Genomic DNA, 23,287 nt, shown 5'->3' with positions numbered 1-23,287 from the left:
ACAGGACCGCACTACTGTACAACTAGTAATAAAGACAGGGCAGGCACAGGTTCTATGTGAGAGGTACCTGCCACGTACGTAGCAAATACCGCACAGCCTCATCCAGGTAACGTGGAGTTGGAGGTGGGCTCATACCCACATCAGCCCCATGAATGTGGAAACTAAGTAGAAACGGCTTGTTTCTCATTTGTGATTCTTTGGGCCAGCCATCGAGCCTAGGCTCAGCTGTCAGGCGTGTGGCTCATGCTGCTTTGCAGCTCCGACTCAGAAGTGCTCTGGGAAGAGTGTGCTGAAAGAGACTCCCCCAGGTAGGGGTCAGGGCTTATGAGTTGTTATTCTTCCGGACAGGGACTGGAGAGCTGACTTTCAGGCAGAACTGTGAATCAGTGGCTAGGGACTAAATGGTCAGGGGTCTGAGTGAAACAGAGGGAGAGGCTGGTGGCATGAGGTGTCTGGCAGGAGACACTTATAACCAGAGGGGTCAGGGTAATGATCACCTCAGCTATCAGGGTACTGTTTCTATATTCTGTGTATGAAGGGGCCACAGCTGCATGCACGAGATGCAGCAGGAACTCCAAAGCACAGACTTCTTTCACCGAGACAGACATGGCAAATACGAGCACTGAGCTGGGGAGAGGAACGTCCTGACGAGACAAAAATGCAAAGATCCCGATACAGCGGTGCTTCTCGGGAGAGCACCTGGCAGCTCACAGCATAAGACCTTGCTGTCCACTCAAGGGGAAATTGCTGATGACCAGCTGGGAGCAGAAGCCTCTCAAGCTTCGCATGCATGATGGTGAACAAGAGACCCTGCCTCAAAGTGGAATGCTTGGACTGACAGCTGCAGCTGTCGCTGACCTCCGTACGTGAACCCACACAGCCATGTATGTACATACACATGTATAAGCAGGCACACACAACACACACCAAGTGAGCAGTGGTCTAGATATGCTATGAACTAAGGTGTCAATATTTTACAATCAACTACAGTTGATAACAAGCACCATGCTAGAGAGTCCCAAGAAGATATTCTCCCCTTTTTATTTCTCTTTTATAGAAACCCTCAAAGTTGGCTATTCCCCACTTTAGAAGACTCTAGATACTCTGATCTGAAAACAACCAAATGTCCAAAAGGTAAAAAAAAAAAAAAAGTAATTTTGACCTTTCTGATGGCAGCGATTACATGATCGTTTTCATTCATCACCCACAAATATACATCCAAGAAAATGTTTCTGCACATATTCAAAGAAAAAGATGGGCAGGGTGTCTTCTTAAGTGCATTAAAATGAATTTTAATAAAGCTATTTCAATTTAAGCAAGGAACTTGAATGCCAAATATCAATGTGAAATGACATAAAACAAACACATTATGAACATGCAGAAATCTGGATCTACAATGGGAATGCTGACAGCGTCTAAAATCAAACAGCACTCAATCACTAATCTTCTCTGAGAGTAAGATTTGTCCCCTGCTGGGCCTATAATTTTGTTTTCTCTTTTTGTGCTGTTCATGTGTAAATATTGCCAATTTCATTTGACACAAAGAAGGAAAACAACTTAATTTTGTTTCTAAGCTAATGAATGACATGGAGTCCCTTCTAGGGGAGGTGGTGTGATATATGCTTCCTGACAATGATTGGGGGGAAAGACAAGCCATTTCAAATGTTTGTAACAAGGAAACAAATTTATTGATTTTTAAAAGACAAGACACCATTTTGTTTTGAAAAACACAAGAAAGCTAGCCTGAGTTCAAGTCTGAAATATTCAGAAAAAATCCTACTAATATCTTTAGTATGTTCCAGTCATTTGTTTAAACAACACACTAAAAGTTAATATATATTTTTATAATTATAAAAGTTCCCCAGTTATTGTACAGTACACAATACAAATCGCCCACAAACTAGTATTTAGCTCCTGCCAATCTTGAGAGGACATGGTATACTAAAAGATTTAGCGTTTCTCACAAAAATCACATCAGGAAATACGTATTTACAAAATCAAATACATTATACAAAAAACCATCACATGTTATTCGGTAAAGATGTTTTTAAATAATTAAAAAGTTTATTCAACTGTAGTCCAAAAACTGGAAAAGAACATTACATTATCTCACACATACAATCTCTACAAAAGTTGCTTACCTCATTTACATAATATATTCAGTCGATTGTAAAATAAATGCTCAAATATCTCCTAGTGTTACTATGTTGTGTGCTTGTGGGACTGAAGAATGTAATCTGCCACTTACTAAGTGAAGTTTAAATGATGGCACTTAAAAAAAAATACAGTATTAAAAAAAAAAACCACAACGAAAGAAGTTTTACCTAGAAGGTACGAAAGCCCTGAGTGATAAGTGGAGTCACTGATTGGTAAGCGCTACAATTAACCTAATTAAAAGTTTCCCACCTCAGGCACAAATTCCCAAGTGTTCTCAAGGCACTCACTTAAGTTTCTGGAGCCAACGCATTGGTCGCCACCATAGGCCCAATCGATGACGGAGATGAGCAGAGAAGAGAATCTGCTTTGGTACAGAAGATGCTTTTTAAACAAATAGAATTTAATACCTTCCTTAGCGGCTCAGAGAAAATTGCGTATGGTAGGCTAAAACAAGGCAATCGTTTGCTCAGAAATGCTAATTTACTCCAGGAAAATTTACTTGGTCATCAAAAGTCAATCAGAGTTTCATTTTTGCTTTCCTCCCCAAAATCAAACTTCTCACGGAGATTTGTTATCATCATTACTGAACTACATAAATGATTCTTACCAAATATTTCATTACTCAGGGCTTCCAATCCCAACGTCATACTTTATTTAAAAAAAAGAAAGAAAGAAAACAAAGGAAAGAAGGGGAAAAGATTCAAATATCAGAACCAAATAAAAGAGACAAAATATTTCTTTTAAGAAGACATATCACCAATCCCTTTAAACAAAAGGAGAATTGATCCTAGGCAGTCACTTTGTAAGCGGCTTTTACTATTTAAGTAAAATTGGTAAACTAAACTCAGGTCTACTGGCACATAAAATCACTAGCAGCAATGGGCAAGGCATGCAAACTGAGAAGCATTTACAGTAAATCATCATGAAGAGTCAAAAGAAGAGAGCTAAAGGAAAACCCTTTGAGGATTGCATGTTGACACACGAGTAATTTGCATGGTCTGACTTCCTCAACTGCCTAAACAGCAACGTGCGGACACTTGCACTATGCTACGGATGTCAGCAGACATCGGAATAGGTTACACTCCCGTTTGTGCCCAGCAAGGGCAGTGCGGGCACATAAGCAGACATCGGAATAGGTTACACTCCCGTTTGTGCCCAGCAAGGGCAGTGCGGGCACATAAGCAGACAACACTGCTCTGTGGTCTGTCAACGGGGGAGGACCAGATCAACTGTCCAGAAGTTCCCTCAGAGAAATCAGCAATGTTGTATGCAGAATGACATTCAGAGATATCTGAAGCAGTAGTCACAGCATCTCCCGACAGAAGAGCTCAGAGCAAGGGACTGCCTTGCTCGCCACTCTGTCTCTCTCTGACTTATTAGTATTAATGCATTGGAGCACAGATACAATGATGCCCCGTAAGAATTTCCAAACAGTATTTTATGACAGATGCAACTTCAAAGACCTAACTATCCCAAGTTCAGTTCTGTTTAAAGGAACTCATTTCTTCCTAAGGCTCCACTTACATTTGTACTTTCTAAAGCTAAATAAATGAGATCTTCTGTTTTGGGAAAAAAGAAGAAATGTAACCCTTTACTTTATTATACCTTTTAAAGGCAATCAGGTACCTCCAGTGTGCAGAAATCAGTTACAACATAGGCCTGCACAGGCCAATGTCTGTGTCCTCCTTTTCTAGAGAGTCACGTGATGCTAGAAAAGCTGATTTTTGTCTTCTGTAAACAGTACACTTACTTAGATGGCAGTGAATATTTGGGAATAAATATATCAAGCCCTCTTGAAGTAAAATTAAGAGTTGTATATAAAATGCAAGTGTTCGGCATGGAGACACTTTCTTTTCTGACCCCCCCTTTAAAAAACAGTGTAATTAGACATTTGGATATAGAGGCTATTTTACTTTTTTAAGTCTAAATAAATGATCTGAAAGGCTTTTATCCCCCATTGTATATCTTACAACGCTCAAAGGGTTAATACAAGGCATTACAGCAAAGGGCTTTTCTAAGACTAGAACTCAGCACCGAATTAATGCTTCAATTCCAGTCTTATAAAAATCACCAGACTCGCAGAAATACTAGGGTTCTGTTAAGGGGTTTGCTCTACCGTGGACATGGAGTTTGCTCTGACCCAGTCACAGCCCGGTGTTCAACAACACTGCATGCCAGCCCTCCTCCCCCATACTCTGACATGATATCAGAGAGTTCTGATTTTCATTTCTGGATGGTTTGATTTGCTCAAAAGAATTTGGGGAGAGGGAGGTTATGACAAAGTCAATCTGTTACAGATAACCACTGCCTCACCTTGTGTACAAATGTGACTAGTCCAGGTTTTGACTTTTTACTGTGTCCACGCAATGAGGACCATCACAGTCACACACTTGGTTGTTTTTACATCGATGTTGCAAGCACAGCATTATTTTAGACATTTCAAATAATAATAATAATAATCTTTTAAAAACTGAAAATGCATTAAGCACTTCTAGAGAGTGTGTCCATGTAAAAAGGCCCATGAGGACAGCATGGAAGCAGTACTCACTCCTGATTGACATCTCCAGCATTCTGCAAGAACGTGCTCAATTCTGCACATCTACTACAAATCAAAGGCAGTTAATGTTGCACACTACTAACTTTATGTATGCAGCGCGAAAACCATCTGTGTATTTTACCTCTGTTTTTAAAGTACACCATCTAAAGAGAGGTGCATGAACCGTGCTATACAGTACAAGGGAAATCACGAAAAGGAACGCAGATTTCTGAAAAGGCAGTAAGACTCACACAGTCAATCCAGACATGATTTGGATGCAAATCCTTAGTAACTTGGTATCCAAAGGAAATAAAACATCAAAAACTGGGCCCTGTGTTCCCAGGAGAAGGTTCACCCATTCCACTCATTGTTCAATGGTTTTGGAAGTGCAAATCTTTTGGCTATAATTCTCCAAGTGTTTGCTAATATTAAACAATTCCTATAATATTCGATTGTATTACATGGAGATAGCTCTTCTGAAATGTACCAACAGCTCATGCACCTCCCTTCCCTTTTCCTCACCGGAAGTGTAGCACTTGGTTTGCACTCATGTATTTCAGGACTATCATTTGATTCCAATGTCAAGAAATACCAGAAGTCCTTAAAATCTGTATTGTGTCAGTAAGTCCACAATGAAGTCTCAATGTAATGCAGATTTTTAGAAAAGTCAGTTTCTGGGAATGGAAAATGGAAACAAATCTTAAATGACTACAACACATGTGATTGTTCTAGCTTATGCCTGCATATGAATTACTGTTTTGTTGTCTAATATATTTCACAATTCAAATCCAAAATTGATGTGTGTCCAAGTGTGTACTACAAATAGCTAGAAGTGTCATAAGCCATTGGTGTTCTGTTGTGTGCACTGGTTAGAACTAGCTACACTAGTGTAATAGGATTAATGTTTCTAAATATTTATAGAAGATTTCAGAATATTTTTGAGTCAATTCCAATCATAACAAGGCTTATTAATATCTACTCTGTCCTAATTTAGAATAAACCATGAACAAGTGGAAGAAATGTGGAATTCTGGAGGGCCACTCAGTCCCTCACTCTGATGATCTATCCATTGTTAGCAGATTCCTTTCATGATACAAGTATCTCCAACATTAAATTAAATGAAGCAGTGATACAAATACATTAAAAAAAATAAACCAGTAAACACAGTGACACCAGTAAATACATTTGGTCCAATACAGACACGACGCCATCTGTTGATGACAGGTAGAGACAGGAAACTGAAAGACCTCAGGAGGGAGAAATAAAATGAAGAGAGCTATGTGATGATTTAAATTTTATGTGTAAACATTCTCTAACTCACAATGAAGTAGATCCATGGTCTTTTGGAGCTTATGATGGATTATGCAGGGGAGGGGTTTACAAATTCATTGCCTTTGGGAATCTTCAGTAAATGAAGTCATGCTTGGATGCCAGTGAAGACAAGTGTGAGTAAGTTCCTCGATACAAAATCAGAACCCACTAAAAGCTATGTTTATGACATTTTAATGTAAGAAATGCTGTTGATCTTCTGAAGTTTGAGACAATTAGGCAATAACAATTTCAATACACTGTGTTTCCTGATAAGCCATTTGTTATTTTTAACTTTCCAGATTGGTGCAGCCTTATCTCCTTAACCACACTGCTCACCCAACTCAACTGGAAAGATGAAGTCTTCATTTTAATACAGGCCTCAGTAGTGATCTAAACATTGTTTTGTGCTTTCCTTTTCTTTTTTAGCTTTATTGATTTCCTTACTTATTGACTTTCACTGATTTATTTTTATAGTTACTTAAACAAAAGAATGTGTCCTATTTTGTTGTTGTTGTTAATTTGAGTTCTGAAAAGAACCTTGGTTTTCATGCAAAATAAAACAAGATGAGCCTGTGCTCTTTAGGGTCTCACCTTCTGACTGTAGCAGACTCCTGCTCCATGTGTGTGCGTGCATGCATGGGTGAGTGCGTGCGCATGTGTGCATGTGTATACAGAGACACACAGACACACAGACAGACATGTAGACTGAAAAGATGCACTTCAATAAGTATCTGCTCATTCTGTTAGCTTTCCAGAATTGTGACTAGATAAGAATGGTCTACAACATATGACCTTTATGTAACATGTTTGTATGAAAACTAGCCTGTTAGTCCACACCCTTAGCAATCTGATTTATAATCAAGTGATATTCAGCTCCAAGGATAAAACATAGACAAGTCCACTCCCAGTCACTCAGAGAGAAACTGAAGTTTTTGTCTCTTTGTGTTGCTTCATTTTCCCCTCAATTCCCCTTGAAGAACATGCGGCCTGTCCTTACTTCAGGAGTCTGAGCACGACAGGCACACTTTACCAAATGGGTTGAAGAGTTATTCGCGAACAAAATAAACCTTACTAAACCTTAGCTCAGTTCTGTTTTAAGGCACCATGTAATAGCCGAGGTACGATGATCCCTGATGTACATTCTTCAATGGCAATGGTCCATCCAGCCACCTATCCAAATCCTACAGAATCGGGGTCAGCAACAGTGAGGTGTGCCAGTCACACTGCCTTCAGGTTCTGTGTAAAATTTAAATCCATGTACTTTAGAAACCAGGAAATAACAATATGCAGGTCGCTACATTCCTTGCATTCTATACATTTTTTTTATAATAGCAGCATATTGAACTACTATTAGAAAAAAGACCTGGAATAAAAGAAAGTCATCCAAATGGAATAGTTTCCTGTATGTCCAGCTCAGTATAAGTAGCATGTACACTTAAAAAAAAAAGTCAAGTCATTTTTCAGCTTCAGTATCTAACTATAACAGCCCCACTTAACAGCAGAATGCATCTGTGCAGTGGTCCCAATACAGAATCAGTAGTCTTTAAACAGAGGAATTGGTATGTAAATAATAGTTAAAAGTCAATGTCTAACGGAAGCTTGCATTGTTAACATGGTTTAATAGTTATGTACACAAATTATGTACATATTAGCATAATCTCTTGCCATTCTGTCATTTACCCTGAACTGATAAATGCACAGCTCAATTTTTTTTTCAGAGAAAAATAGATGACCTTCCCAACCCTCTATCATTATAATAAAAACGCTCTGTGTTCTCTCCATACTCCAAAATGTTATCAAAATAGTGTCTTATGGTTCTGTCCAATGAAAAGCACCTTCCAGAAGCAAATTTGATGCATCTGCTGCCAAATGGGCATGCCTCCAGTGTAAATCAAAGAAATTCATTTCTTTTGATATTTCACAGAAGTGCATCTAATTAAAAAACTTACACATAAAATCGTACACCAAGACTAACAATCAACAATAAAATATTTTTAAGCTACAAAATGTAAATTACTTTTTAAGTATGAGAAAACAAAAACAATGACATTACGAGTTGTAAAAATCCTTCTTGACACCTGAAACTAAGGGGGAGTGGGGGAGAAACTCCTATTATTAAAAGGCAAATAATTTGTGTTAAAAAAAAAAAACCTGGAAAAACACATACACCCATTCCATCTCACAACTCCAAAAAGGTAATGTTCAACACAGACAGACTTTTGACAACAGTCAACCTTTAGGCTTGTTAAAATTTCAGCTTAAGCCCAGGGTAAAGTAAGCTGGAGACACTGTTTCGTGCTGTTAGACTGCCGTGTAGGTGTTGCCCGTGGCGCTGCACTGCCGGATCGTCTGCGTGCTCGTGACGATGTGCTCGCTGTGCACGGGGCTCAGGAGGCTGGGCTGCACACCACTCTCCAGGACTGGCTGCATGCAGCCCACTGGGAACGCCTGGCTCAGCTCTGTTTTCTCTCTTTTGGCCTGAGGCTCTGAAGAATCATCCAGGTCTTCATCCATCTCACTTTCTACTTCACTGCCTTCATCTGCACAAACACCACCAGAAGACATCAATGCATGTTTCAGGATCACCCGAGTATAACAGCTCACTGAGAAACCTCGGCTTTCCCTAGGGGAGGAAACTTGTAGGCTTTCCTCTCGTGGGATTTCATTCCCTTCAGTGCTACAGTGAGACAGCCACAATTCTTTCAGACGTTTGGAATTTTATGTAAAATTTCTGTATTGAATAATAGCATAACTTGTGCCATCATAATGTAGTCTTTTTGGCATATAATACTGATCTTATGGGGGGGGGCATGCACAAATGTTTGCTGACTTAATGTAGATGAGGCCTGTGCTGCTCCACAGAACCACTACCACACTATGACTCACCGTCTAACTACTGTGTAACTATTGCCCTACAGACAGCAAACATCAAACTCAATAAATTCTTAATTCATATGCTAAGAAAAAGCAAACTAATGAAGGGGTAATGGGAGATTTTAAACATGCACAAAGGACATCTTTGCTGGAAGCATTAATTCTGTAAATACTTGTAATTTGTTTCTGGAAATTAAACATATATATTATTCAGTTTTGCTCCCAAATTTTATTACACTGATATAACTCATTTTTTTTTTTGTGGGAAAACCCCACAAAACTTCATGCTCCACTTGTAGCCAAGGGAAGTCCCAGGGTTAAGAAAGAGTAAATAGAACCAGCTGGACCCCATCAAAAAGATGATGGCAGATCACAAATTCTGGCCTCCACTCTCCTGAACTGAAAAACTCAACTGGAAAACTATCAAACTCATATAGGAGGCAGTAGTAGCTCCACCATGGGCAGGCCAGGAAAGGGATGAATGAAGGGTCCCTTTACCCATCATGCTGCAAATAGAAATAGCTCTGAGAAAACAGTCTGAGTAAACTCCAGAGTTTTAGATCTATCTGACTTGACCCTGCCATCTCTGAGTGAGAGGGTTCCTTAGGACAAGCAACAAAGCAAGTCCTTTCTCCAGGTCCTCAGTGCACTTCGATAGCCAGTTGTGCTCCCATTCTGGAAACACACTTGAGTTTTGTTGCACAAAAGCTATAGTAAGGTACTCTTGGGGTTGATCAAATTCTTTGATTCTTCACTTTATGAAGAAGAGTGGAGGTAAGTGATCACCCACTTAATTTTCTCAGGTTACCACTGCAATTCCACAGGTTGTACCTCTGCAGCAGTAACATGCTGGGGGAGACTAACCTTCTCATTTTCCTGCTCTGGTACTAAAATGGAAATTAAGCCAAGAGCAGTGCTAACAGCGCGTCAGAGAGGGATATCCAAAGAGTGGTGATGCAGACAGCATGTCAGAGAGGGATATCCAAAGAGTGGCGATACAGACAGACACAGAGGGCCACTGGAAATTTTGGGGCAGCACATTTGCGGAAACAGTGCTGCATGTTTTTGCAGACTCCCAAGCCCTACCTCTGACCTCAGTTTCTCTAGAGGCTCTCTAGTAAGAAGGTATAACTGTACTTCTTCCTAGAAAAGTCAATACCTGTAACAATTCTTCAAGTTCCAAGCAAGAAGATGGCTATATTATAGTGGTGTTGCTTTCCTGAAAGACATGTCATGATTTAAAACTGCGTTGTCATTTTAAGAATTGTTCTGTTAAAGTTGGATTGGATTTATGTGTTCTAGTCTTACTCAACTCACCTTTGACCCTTCTACTCTTTGTACTGCATTGTCTTATGGACCATTAGGTTATTCAGGAGGGCACATCATGTACACATGGCAGCAGACACTAGACTGACAATACCATCATAGAAATCTATTTACCCTCTCAAGTGAACTACTGATCACTGTGGTTTTACAATACACATCACTGCTACCTCTGAGTTCTTTTGCCATTGAGAAGTTAGCTGACTAGTAAATGGGTAAGCTAAGGGGTCTTTTTCCTGCCTGGCTTTGAATAAAACCCTCTGGTCCAATTTTAGAATATTCGTTCAGAATTATGGCCATGGTCAATAATTTTTTTATTTATAGTGAACTTCTGTGATGAAGTTTAAAGAAGTCTGGAACTGCATTTAAATTCAATCTTCTGCATTCAGTGTATTTCACATGAAGAAGACATGAGGAAACACCCAGCAACATCACAAGGGATGCCCAAGGCAGCTAGCTGCTGCTTTCTTCCTGGTCTGCACACTAGAGGATCCCAGAGGATCTCAGTGCTGCAGCTATGCTGCTTCCTCTCACAGGATCTCAGTCAAAAAGTCCTTCAAAGTTCTCAGTTCTTACCTTTATCCAGATTTCCAGGAGACACAGCATTTAAATCACCAAACTGCAGAATAACAGACATTTGTGCAATAGTTATTACTTGACAGAATAAAAGAACTTTCTATCAGTCTGTGGTAAAAACACCACCCCATGACTTTTTAAAAGTGTGACCTGCTGACCATTTTGCTCCCTAACTAGAAAGGCCACACAATTTTCCAATCAAATGTGTCAAGTCTGAAGCTTAAAATATGTTGCAATTGAGCTGTCTTCACCTCTTTGAGAAAGGATAACAATTTTCTTTGGCTTCCATGCTCCATTTTACTTTTATTTCAGTTTAGCAATGAAGAAAGATGCCTGGCTGACCTGGATGGTGATGGGTGTGATGGAATCATTTGGAAGCCCCAGTCAAACAGTATACAGCAGCGCCTTTCCTCGTGCTTGGCCAGTGAGTCTGGCTGGGACCGTCACTGCTGGACCACAGCCTTGCAGTTGTGGGGACTCTCATCAGTGAGAGACAGACACAATGGGAGCTCCAGAGCTGAAACAGTCTTTAGGTCACATTGTAAAATCTGAGCCTTCTCTAAATTAATTGATACTCTTATTTACCAAGATACAAAGGCTCCATTTTTTTTTTTTAAAGAAAGGAAAGGCATTTGCTACAAGCAATGTGAACAAGAGTTCTCAACACTGTCGAACAATTAATAGCCACGGGCATAGATGTTCCTTTCTACTTTGGTTCAATAGCTTGATGATAATTTAACAGCAAGAAAGTACATTTTGAGTCTCTCATGGGGAACAAAGATAGATACACTAAATAAAAAACTGACTAGCAGAGGTACAAAGCTAATCCAAAAGAAGCAAAGTGAAACGTAAGGCGTCTGCTTTTAGAAAAGATTCCACGGCATTTTTTTCAAAGTAGTTATTAGAAATTCAGATTTCTCAACAGACTTAAAAAGGATGAGACAGAAATTCTACTTACATTCGGAAGTTTGCTTATAAAGAGTTCCATGATAGGAGTATATTTTTCATCTACAAGGAATGTCTATAAAGTAATAAAACTGATCTTATTTTGCAAACACGTACATGTTGTTTCTTTCCCCACTTAAACAAACACTCTGTCCACAGAAGCTACCTCGGGAGCGCATACCTCTGTTCTAAGGTAAGGGTTCTGGAGCAGTCCTCTTTGACAGTCACTTTCAGAGTAAGTTTGTGCATAATTCCAGAAAGTTCGTACTGTCAGCTCACTTCCAATTATGACTCCATATCTCTGTTCACTACATTTGGTCTTGGACTTTATTTCCTTATAAAGAGTTCCATATTCAAATCAAATTCATCCTTGTCATAGTTCAGGGTATTTATAATAATATATCCCTTTACTCCTTGTGGTTCTTAGCATTACAAAAGAAGATTAAGGAGAGGCATTCCACTCCATCGTTAAGCCACCGTTAAGCAGCTTTACTGGAATAAATGCATAGCTTTTCCAGGTGACTGCTTCTAAGGGAAGGGGCCTCCTGAACATGCAACTCCTACTCCATGTGCTGGAGATGCTGCCCCACTACTTGATAGTTGTATCTTACTGGGCAGCAAATCATAGCTACTGAACTGCTGTTTTGAAGAAGACCCTGAGTGCATGGGCCAAGGTCCTATGTACATTTAAATAAAATTTAAAGTATAAATTATATATGGTTTTTGAATCACAGAATATAAAACAAACAACAAATATTCAAAGGGATTATTTATCCACCTTAGATCTTAGTTAAACATTTAGAACTATAGACAGAGTACATTCAAAATTCAGAATCATTATATTATCATTTAATAATTCTTAGGATGTAGTTCTTGAAATGAGCTGGCAGTCATGACTCTAAGCACATCTCTGCTTATAAAAAGGTGAGGATAGCTTGTATATCCCTTATCTGAATGATTGGGAGCAAAAGTGTTTCAGATTTCAGACTTTTTACAAATATTAGAATATTTGAAAACATATGATTATGGATGGAACTTAAGTATAAACATGATTCCTTGGTTTTATGTCTAATTTATATACCTAGCCTGATGGCAATTGTAGTATTTTTAATGCACATAATTTTTGAGTGTACTCCATCACATGATACTTGCAGTATTTCAGTGGTACTCAAAACTATCATATTTTGAAATATTTTTAAGTTTTGAATTATAGTAGTTCAAATTATAATGCATTTGTTAATTTAAAAACCTTAAAGACACTTATCACTACATAAAAAGGTTTTTCTTAGAAACTCTGCTTAACTTGGATGTGTCTGACTATTTGTAACGATGAAAACAAGCCATCCAGCCCAAAACCACCTATTGTTACTGTCATTAGCAAAATAGCACACGCGCACATGCACACACACACACACACACACACACACAGATTGCTTTTCAAAATTCTCCGGGCTGGATGATGTACAAAGAGCAGCAAAGACACTGCCAATGTCCTCAGCTATCTCTGGATTAATGACAAAGTTGTACACACATAGCAAAAGAAGACAATAGATGAGAAATCAAAGAATCCAATAAGGAAGTGAAGTGATTTTAATAGACTAAAGAGGGAATTTTTAGGTGTATTTCATTTGTGAGAGCAATATACATGTCCACACATATGATATATAGTAGCCTGGGTAAGATTAGCGTCAGTTCATCTGTTCAGTTATTGAATAAATACTTAATGAGCACCTACCACATTTTGAACACTGACCCACACAGCATCAGTCAGATCAAGTTAGAAAATCCTCTTATGGAAGTAACTATAAGTTGCTTCCGGTATGAAGGCTAGGTAGGCAAGCAGGAAAATGAGGCAGCCCAAGAAACCTTTGGGTCAAAAATGACAAATAAAAATCAATTGTACGGGTTTAAGGTTTCAGCAGCCGATCAAAGAAGTGGTAGAAAGGCTTGAGAGGGTACAAAGAAACATGGGAGAGCAAAGAGGAGACACGGACCCTCACCAGGTCAGAAGAGAAGGAAGCAATACAAGATGTGAACAGAAATGAACAAGGGGACTCACGAGAAAGCCTGGGTTTTGTAAACCTCTAGTTGCAGAAATTGGTGAAGCTTCTTTTGTGGAGTTTTTCTGCTGTAGAAAGGACTGGAGCAGAGAGGAGCTGCTATGCATTGATATGACAGTACATATACACAGAGTGCATTAATTAGTGGTCCAGTACGTTTTCTTCCAAATAAGTGTGGCCTCATGGGTCACTTTCTGAAGATACTTTCTTGAAGAAGCCTTTCCCAGAAGCTCTACCTAAAGTACCTCATTCCCCACCGCTCCCAATAACTGGACCAGCTGCTTCCTTCCCAGGGCCTTCTGCAGAACCTGCAGTGCTGACCTTGTCTGCTCATTTAGTATGTGTTTGAACTATAACATTGGTGCCACAGCATGAGGACTTTATTCTGCCACCAATTCATTCCAAACCTTAGCATGGTGTCTGATCCCCATTGTGAAGAGGAAATGAATGTTTACAGACACATGCACCCGTTTTTTCACTTTAGCCTCTCAAACAAAACTCAGTATGTGTCAAGGCAGAGGAACTGGATTCCATCCTATAACCACAAAAAAAGAGTGAGTTGATTTGACTACCACCACTTAGTAAACATGTGATGTTACATTTGAGGCCAGGTATTTTCATTTTAAAGTTATGAGAAAGAAAGAGATTTTGGAGGTGGGGGCAGTGAGAGGGATATAGAAATCTCATATTTTTGTAAGAAATATAAATATATAAATTAAGGGATTTAAAAAGTGCTCTTGTAGAAAATGCATGGCATTCAGTGCGCAAACGAATTAAAATTATGTCAAGCAGATGAACAGGAAATTCTGTAAAGTCAAAACAAGCATGGATTAGAGAAAAGGCATGGATGGAGGCAGAGTCTGCGTCAACTAGCTCTGTTGCTTTGAAGAGAAAAACTTAGTCTGAGAAGCCACTTCTGTATAGATTCTAACCAGAGGTCCCAATACTGAACCCCCCGAGAGGCACAGATGCCCAAGAGTATATTTAAGCACTGCAGTCCCTGGCAGCCTGGCAGTCCACAGGGATACGAATAATGGCTATGCAGTGTGAGGGCCAGCGGATCAGTATGGCAAGGGCATCTCTTCAGTAGGCCTCCGGGAGCCACCAAGCAGTTGAGGGGTAGCTCTTTGCAGGACGCAGAGGCTTCATGTACCCAAGAAGATCACAGAGGTGAGAACTGTCCATGCAAACACGAGGTAGTCAGTTCGGAGAATGAAGGGGAAACTAAAATTGAGATTGTTAAAAGTATGTGGCTGAAGATGAGAACACCTTTAAGTTCCTCATCCAGGGAGGGTCTAGACACAACTCTAACACTGAAGCTCCACAGTAAGGGATAGGACAGCCTGGTTTGTTAGCACCATCCCATGGTTCCATGAGGTCTACACTGCACAGAGGATGCAGTCAGATGCCCAGTTGCTGGCATGTGAGCAGACCCCTGGTAAGCACTCCTACTGACCTTGAGCTTTAGCAGGTGACAGGCCATGGAGTGAGAAAAGCTTCAGTTACCGAAGCTTCTTCCTCCACGAGTTGCAGTCAGTTACTGCAGGGGAACCTACACACAGACCCAGGATGAGGGCATGCTGGCCTAGGGTGCAGGCCAGTCTTGAGCTATTTATCCGAAGTTGGCCTTGAACTTTCTGCCACCTGCTCTACATTCCAAGTGCTGAGATCATAGGCATGTTGTACCATGCATTTCCCAGTCTGTATATAAAGTCTGTATGGACTCCTTCCCTTACTCCTGCCATTTTACAATCACGTATGAAACTTTTCAATCATTCCTATTAGTTAACATTGGATTCAAGCCTGGCTATGACAGTCTAAACCTAATTATATTGATGCTCTTCCCTAACACTGGCATTTTCTTTCTAATTGACTTATTTCTCCATTCTATTTTGTTGGTCATGTTTTTCAAATCACTGAATTAATTTGCCTCTGATTATCACTTTGGCTACATACCAAAGAATGCTGCCGGATTCTTTGTAATTCTATGGATTATTTGATTCAGTATTCAAAGACTGTAGGCTATTTTTTTCTGTTACAATACAGCATTATTAAAGACTGCATTATGCTTTGTTATTCTTTCTGTTTATTTTAGCGCCTGAGTTCACTTTTGTTGGACCAAAAAGTGATGGTCTAATTATACAAATCATTGCTTGACATTATAAGTACACAACCAATTAAATCTTAATAAAAGACAATCAAATACACTTTTGGGCAATGCATAGAATTTCAATGTTTATAAACTTATGCAAAAGGGATGGGAATGGAACTGAGATCAAGTACTTACTACTATATGTCTGTCTGTGTCTCTATCTCCCCTATTTACCTCACAACAACAGGGCACTGGCTGCCGGACTCTGACAGTGTAGACCTCACAGCATTACAGGGCAGTGCTAACACAAACAAGCTTTACAAGGTCCTTGTTGCTGCAGCCGGTGATGTGGGGTGGTACTCACTGGAAGACAAGGCCTTACTGTATGACTCCACCTTCACCTTACCAACTTAACCCTCAGAATGGTTCCATAAATAAACTGTCTTTAGACTTCCTTTACTGATGGCAAAACTAGGACTCGAGCAAGAGAAAGTAGAACTATTTAACTATTCCAATTGAAAGTGACGGGCACAGCAGAGCAAGAACACACAGGAGACGGACCAGCTTGACTGGATTTAAATCACAATTCTGACACTGCAATCGATGTGATTCTGGGCCAATTATACTGTTGGAACTTCTGATTTCCTTATCTACGAGTCAGACAGGGTTAGCATCAAGATTAAATATGCACATTTACCCGAAGGTCTAGAACAGAGACAAAGCCAAACTGTCTTCACACCCAGTTTCCCATCACTGTGAATAGAACCCTAAACTTCCATAACCATTGGAAGATGATCTCAAAAGGAAGACCTCTCGGCTGAAGAGGGCTGTAGCAACCCCAGTCTGTTAGGCTTTGGCTTGAGGTTGCTGACACTATACATTCCATGTAGGATGGGGGCTGGAAGTGATTTTTTTTTAATTATTAAGATTTTTATGTAAACAAATGCCATGAGAAGGGCTGTCCTGTACAGGGACAGGACGCACATATGCTGAGTGTTTGCAGGGAAGGTGGAGATCATGCAACAGGAAATGGCGAACAGCTCAGATGAGTTTTGGCTAATTTATTTACTTCCACTCTGAGAGGCGAGCAAAGGAATAAGGCCCTTTAAAGTTTCCCACATCGAGGTAGGGAGATTGTTCGCATGCAGGTTTAGAACTTCCAGAGTCAATCATAATCTTTTCAGTACTCTGCTGCCAGTTGAATTTTGGAACAGTCTGAATTTTACAAGCCACATAACGCTCAACAATGGTCGATGGTTTGTGCTTTGTTAACTAAGGCTAGGGTTAGGTAGTGGCAACTATTTCAGATGCTTTTGATGGGGAGAGAAATGGTTTATAATTTGAATTTTAAGATGTTCTGAGCATTACTTTTTAAAAATATCTCCCAAATGAGAACAAAGGTCATGAAACCATTCTGCAATTAGCACTGACTGGTACAAGGTTCACAACCAGCGGGAGGAGCTGCTAATTTACAGTAACTTCCAACTTCATTCTGCTGGGAATACTGATGTTTACTGGGAAAGTACTGGGATCCTTGGTGGCTTTCTCCTATGTGTGCACTTTTCTGTATATTTTCTAATAGTTTTCACTGAAACTAGAACACAGGATCAAGATTTCGGTCCGTTTTCTCTGTATAAAGACAGCTTTCACTCTGACACTGCTAAAGACGCTGTTCTCTGGGGCTGGCCTGATGCCCTGGCAATGTGCATATATGGCCCCAAGCACTCGCGTATTTAAGATGCAACTTTTTCTATTCAGGCTCTTTGTTCCCTGGGGATACAGCAGCATACTTATCTTCACACTGTTTCAAAATCACTAAAACACAGTCACCAGAGAGCAGGCAGGTAGTGAAGTATACAGCGTTACAGGCTCGGAGAGTTCTACATCTGGCTCCACAGGCAGAGACAGAGCCATTGATCTTGGTTTGAGCATTCGAAACCTCAAAACCCACTTAAATGACACACTCTCTCCAAAGAAGCCACACATCCTAATCCTTTCAAATAATGCCTCTCCCTATGAGCCTGTGGGGGCCATTTTCATTCAAACCACGACACCAGCAATAATGACGCAGAAAGACAATGAGATCGAGCAGGAATGGGAACATGGTCTCTTCAAGACAAATGTGAGTTAGATTTGTAGAGCTTTTGCTAGCTTCATTTTTGGCCCATATTCTTATTGAGAACATCTTTCCTGACATATTTAGCACTGTATTTTATTAAACAATGGCATGAAGAAAAGGAGAAAAGAGTAGTTTCCCGAAGGAAAGAACTTTCCCACTCTAAATCTGGTATACATCTGTAATCATGGCAGGAGGAGTGCCATGAACTGGAGGCCACAAAGCAAGTTCCTGTTACAAAACTGGAGAAATAAACAACACAAAGACCTTTCCCACATTGAACAAGGGCAGTTTACCTTATTAGCGGGACCAGCAACCACCACCTTCTCTACAACAGAGAACCACAGTACAACAAAATCAGCTTCCCAGGGTCACTTGGGGTAGGCCCAGGATCAAAGAAGTCAGTAGGTGGCACTGTCATGCCTAATCTATGTCCAGGAACCCGGCACAGCTTCATCTTTCTCCAAGCAGTCACAGGTCAAAAGTTCTCTAAACAACCTAGGGACAGGCACGCTGCAGACGTCTGTGGGGTCTACAATAACTAGTTCAGATGTTGAGGTGTTTTAAGTAATCTTGAATTTCTATTTTTATTCCTTTCCCCATTCCAGATTTTGAGGTATAAGCATGTAAACAAAAACCTAACACCGTGGAGAGGGGCTCTAAAATATTTTAGAAGGTACAATTGGTCTGGGCACTTTACTTTCCTGAGTAAGGAATCTCATCTATGAGCCATGAGAGCCAACAGGAAGTCCTTTCTTTATTCTTTTGCATTTCCCTCAGTGATTATTTTTCAACACTTTCTGTGGGATTCTCTCTATGAGCATAGAGGAGGGGATGGAGAGGTTGTAGCTAGTAGCCAGCAGAGGAGACTGAACATAGCAAGCAGGCTGATGGGGGAGATCCTGAGGGGAGGTGGTGACTACACCTGGACTCGTGCTGTAAACAAAATTAAGCCCTTCTCCTGGCTGGAATAAATAGCCAATACTACCATATGCAAAGAGAAGAGGAGCAGAATGCAAGCCTGGAGAAAGGCGGGAGACAATGGAAGAGCTTTCAAAGAGTCAATCCTAGGAATCTGGCAGATGGTGGGCCCTAAAAACAGTTTCTTCCACGACTTCTCCAGGGTGTCACATTCATGATGTCCTTTCAGGTTGTCTGAACTTATGCTAATACAGGAAAGCAGACTTAGGGCTGAAACCAAACTACAAAATCTCAAAATAAAAAATTTTATTTAGGTCTGATGTATTTGTGGGTGGGGATACAAAGGAGGCGAAAGGTATAATTTGTTGTTTTCTAATACATTTGACCTTCCAATTGCAAGACTGCTTCAATTAATGCTGCATTTAGCTTGCATATTCTAAATATCTAAGGAAAAAGAAAGGACAGGGAAGCAGGATGACCAAGAGACATCCATGAAAACCCAAGAAAGAAGCCTTGGAACAAAATGATAAAATCTTATATAGTAGGCATCTGGCTTACATGAGAAAGAGCATGTGCACACATTTATGTTTGGGTGCTGTATGCTATGGATACAAGGTTAATATTGTAATTCCTACTTAGAAAACCATTAAAGCAGTTTATATGATAGCAAATTTAAGCGGGTGTTATGAGCCTTGGTTACTGGAGTGTGGCTGGAGCACTCTGTGATTTAACCTTAACACTTGCCATTTCTACCTTGTGACTTTCCACTCCTGTTGGGCTTCGTGGTGAAAAGTGACACTAATACATCTCTTCCAAGGTTTGGAGTAGTAGTAAATGAGAATCTACAACACCCAGCAAAGTGACAGGATCTGACTTCAATTAAAATGTCAATGAGTGATAGCAAGCTTTGTTACAAATAACAACATAGCTTTGACAGGATTCCATAATTTCTCAGTTACTGCTATACACAGGTGTTTTTCCCTGCAAAAACTTCAACTTGTGATACAATTCCTTTTAAAAATAGTCTTTAAAGAAAGTCTACCGGTCCAGCGGCATATGTTCAGAGTACCCGTAACTGCCCTAGAATCCTGTGCACTGACACGGTTGTCTTTGGTTGATTTTAGCTTCCATGCTTATGTGCACGGCTGTCCTTCCTCCAAAGGGGACCCTTTCACTTCATGATTACAACGTCTGCCAGCTGAATTCCTACCAATCTTTTGCTTTTTAGTTTCTTCCCTCCCCTTCATTCTGAATAGATTAACTTTGATGAGTCCAGGAAATATTCTTCTCCAGATGGTGTTATTATTAGATAGGTTGTTTTCCATATTTTATGTTCAAACTGGACAATTAAAGAGTCACTTTGTTTCTATTTTTAGATTTTTGAGTTAGGATTTCATTACCATAACCTAGGTTGACCTCAAACTCACAATTCATTGCCTCAGGTTTGAAATGCCACATTACAAGTATGTGACACCATGCCTAGGTCATATTTTCTAATTTTACTTTTAAAATGTTGGCTATAGAAGTGGTTTAGAGCTAATAATATCTGGGTATGGTTATGATTAAAAAGAAGTCAAATATCTTAATTTCAAATACATAATATAAAATGCTTGTCATGAAGAATCATTTTACAAAGCAACCCAAATTGTTTAAATTCAGTGAATATGTTAATAAAGTGTGTATTTAAGATGTAATACACACACACACACACACACACACACACACACCACAGACTACCAGACAGATTCTAAACAGCAAAAAAATTTTTTTCAAAAAGGCTATTTTTCTGCTCAATTTGCCTTGTCAGAGTTGCATGGAATACTTTATGGTTTTGAAATTTTAATTTATCAGGTTTCACAGGTGTGCGACAGGTGTAAAGCATCTGTCTTATGTACTCTCCTAAAATCTTATCACTGTCAGAAAACCAATGGGTACACTTAAAATACTTACATAAACATGAAAATTTCATGAATTCTGACTGAAAATAAATTCTGCTTTCTATCATGTAGGAAAGAACAAAAATAAAAATTAATCAACTAAACAACAAAATAAAAAGGGAAAAAAAAGGAAGTCTACAATTGCTAATGTTACAAATGACATAGTAGAGCTCAATCTAGTAGCAGACCGCCATTCTGGAAGAGACTTAAGGGGGCTGCGTGGCAGCTTCTGTCTGGCGGACTAATTTGTGGTGGTCCTTACTGAAGCAACCGACAGTACCGCATTGAGGGTGAATATTAATGTGCTCAAAAATAGGTTCTGTCTATTTACTGTGTTTGTTGAAAAACATGTTGATCTCTTACCTGCTCAAATAATGCAACATTAGTTTTAAGATTTATTTACAGAGCTACTATGAGTGAAAAGATACACTGATTTGTTTTTTCTTGTTGTTTTAAAAGGCTTTCCTTTTTCTCAGACCAAGTTAGCGGTCTGAATCCTCCCTGCTGCCCCAAGGAAAGCAGTAATAGAGACAAAGCAAATGTGCTCCAGTTGCCCTAGTGACTCTGAAGCGCCTGCCTTCCACCCCACGCAGCAGCCCAGAGCAGTAATGAGCGCAGCGTCAGCCATGGAGACAGTAGCACAACCCACACTTTCCTAGCCATGTGGCTTTGGGAGATTACTCAACAGCTCTGGGTCTGACTTCAGAACTGGCACAACGAACACAGCGTTTGTGGGGGATGGAGTCACTTGAAATCTATGGCTCCTGCATGGCCCCAGTCCTCTTCACTGTGGAATGTGACAGTGTTTACCTGATATTTCTGCTACCTGAACCTCAGATTTCCCAAGAAAATTTCTCACTGGCCATGATTCCTGTCTCAGTTAGGTCTTCTATTGTTGTAAAGAGGCACCGTGACTATGGCAATTCTTATAAAGAAGAACATTTAATTGAGGCTAGCTTAGAGTTTCAGAGGTTTAGTCCATTATCCTCAGGGTGGGGCATGGCAGCATGCAGGTGGACATGGTGCTGGAGAAGGAGTTGAGAGTTCTACATCTTGGTTCACAGGCAACAGTAAGTGAATTGTGTGCCACATTGAACATAGTTTGAGCATAGGAAATCTCAAAGCTTACCCCCAATGACACACTTCCTCCAACTAGGCAACACTTCCTAATAGTGTGGGGGCCATTTCCTTTCAGACCGTCACAGTCCCCATCTCAGTTGTTCGATGTCACTTTTCACTGGGTCTCTGGGGATTAACACCAGGTTTCCAAATTCTCTAACTTCTTAGAATATTTTATTTTTCATCTCAATATTATTTCCTTGGCAAAAGCTTTCATGGCCTTCCCAGGCAAGAGTAACTGCCCCTTTCTTCAAGCACCCCCTAATTTCCTAGACTCTTTATTGATAGCACCAAGAATGTATAGCTATACAGTTACAGACACTTAATAAATATGCATCTCCTATTGCAATATAATCTCCCTGAAGACATCCCTTTTGTTTACTGTCATAGTCAAATCATAATAGAGTTGTTAAGTAAATGAGTCAACTAATTTCAGAAGGAAGTAGTCTAGTTTTCAACACAGGGAAACATGGCTCATCCCAAATTCAGTTCCTTTGACTTGAAAGTTCCATGATATCTTCAGGCATCAACTTTTCACTTATACAAATCCTATGGAGAACTGTGCAATCACTATTGTGTAGGCTTTAGAACGAAAAGTGAAAGTCCAGACTAAAGAGAATAGGCTCGAATAACAGTCTGTGAGGATTGGGTCTCACTAAGAAACTGATATTTAAACCATGCAGTGGGAATTAGAATGGGCAATGAAAGGTGGTGTGAGGGCTCCTGGAAGAAAACCACTTATGTAGTGGTCTAATGATGGAAAGGCACAAAAGGCTAGCATGGTTGTAAGAGGGGCAAGGGAAGTGAGAGGCTGAGGCCGATGGAGAGCCAGGCCCAGGGTTTAGATGCCTCTTGTACAAGGGGAGAATTTTCTTTCTTAACTAACAGAAGAGTGATCTACTGAGGAGCTTTATGTAGGGGATATCACAATTAGCTTTGTGTCTGCATAAGACAATACTGACTATACTATGAGCGATTTGAGATTGGGAAGGCTTGGTGAGTGGCTGGAGATGGGTCAAGACAGGCATGCAAAGATGATGCTCAAGACAGTGTCTTATGCAGCAGAGGCTAGCCTTGAATTTGTTATACAGATCTGGCTTGGCTTGATCCTCTGTTCTTCCTGCCTCTACTTCACAAGCTCTGGGGTTACAGGCATGCATACTCTGCCATGTCCAGCAGCAGTTTGTATGAAGTAATTAAGGGCAGAGAGAGGGTAAGTTTAGGATGCCATCTGAGGAGTCCATGAGGTGGCGGTGTGTGGTGGGGAGGCTTCTTGACTATCCATCTTCTTTCCACAGATGAAAATCATTTTCAATAAGA

General features: G+C 40.1%; 1 protein-coding gene across 4 annotated transcripts in view; it reads right to left on the bottom strand.

The window, feature by feature from the left end:
- Positions 1-1,549: 1,549 nt before the first annotated feature.
- Positions 1,550-23,287, bottom strand: part of Rfx3 (regulatory factor X3) — a 249,052-nt gene continuing 227,314 nt past the window's right edge. For 3 of the 4 annotated variants that reach the window (XM_041661035.1, XM_041661033.1, XM_041661036.1), the window contains 3 exons: positions 11,736-11,798; positions 10,778-10,820; positions 1,550-8,544 (listed from right to left, as the gene is read on the bottom strand). In XM_041661035.1, the coding sequence (XP_041516969.1) occupies positions 8,306-8,544; positions 10,778-10,820; positions 11,736-11,798 (345 nt within the window). In that variant the 3' untranslated portion in view covers positions 1,550-8,305. The remainder of the gene's footprint in view (positions 8,545-10,777; positions 10,821-11,735; positions 11,799-23,287) is intronic. The other variant, XM_041661034.1, reaches the window with a different exon arrangement.

This window comes from Microtus oregoni, unplaced genomic scaffold (assembly GCF_018167655.1).
Source record: "Microtus oregoni isolate MIOR12 unplaced genomic scaffold, Mior012 000012F_ref0000307, whole genome shotgun sequence".
NCBI classification, from domain to species: Eukaryota; Metazoa; Chordata; class Mammalia; order Rodentia; family Cricetidae; genus Microtus; species Microtus oregoni.
This window is presented reverse-complemented; position numbering and strand designations above follow the sequence as displayed.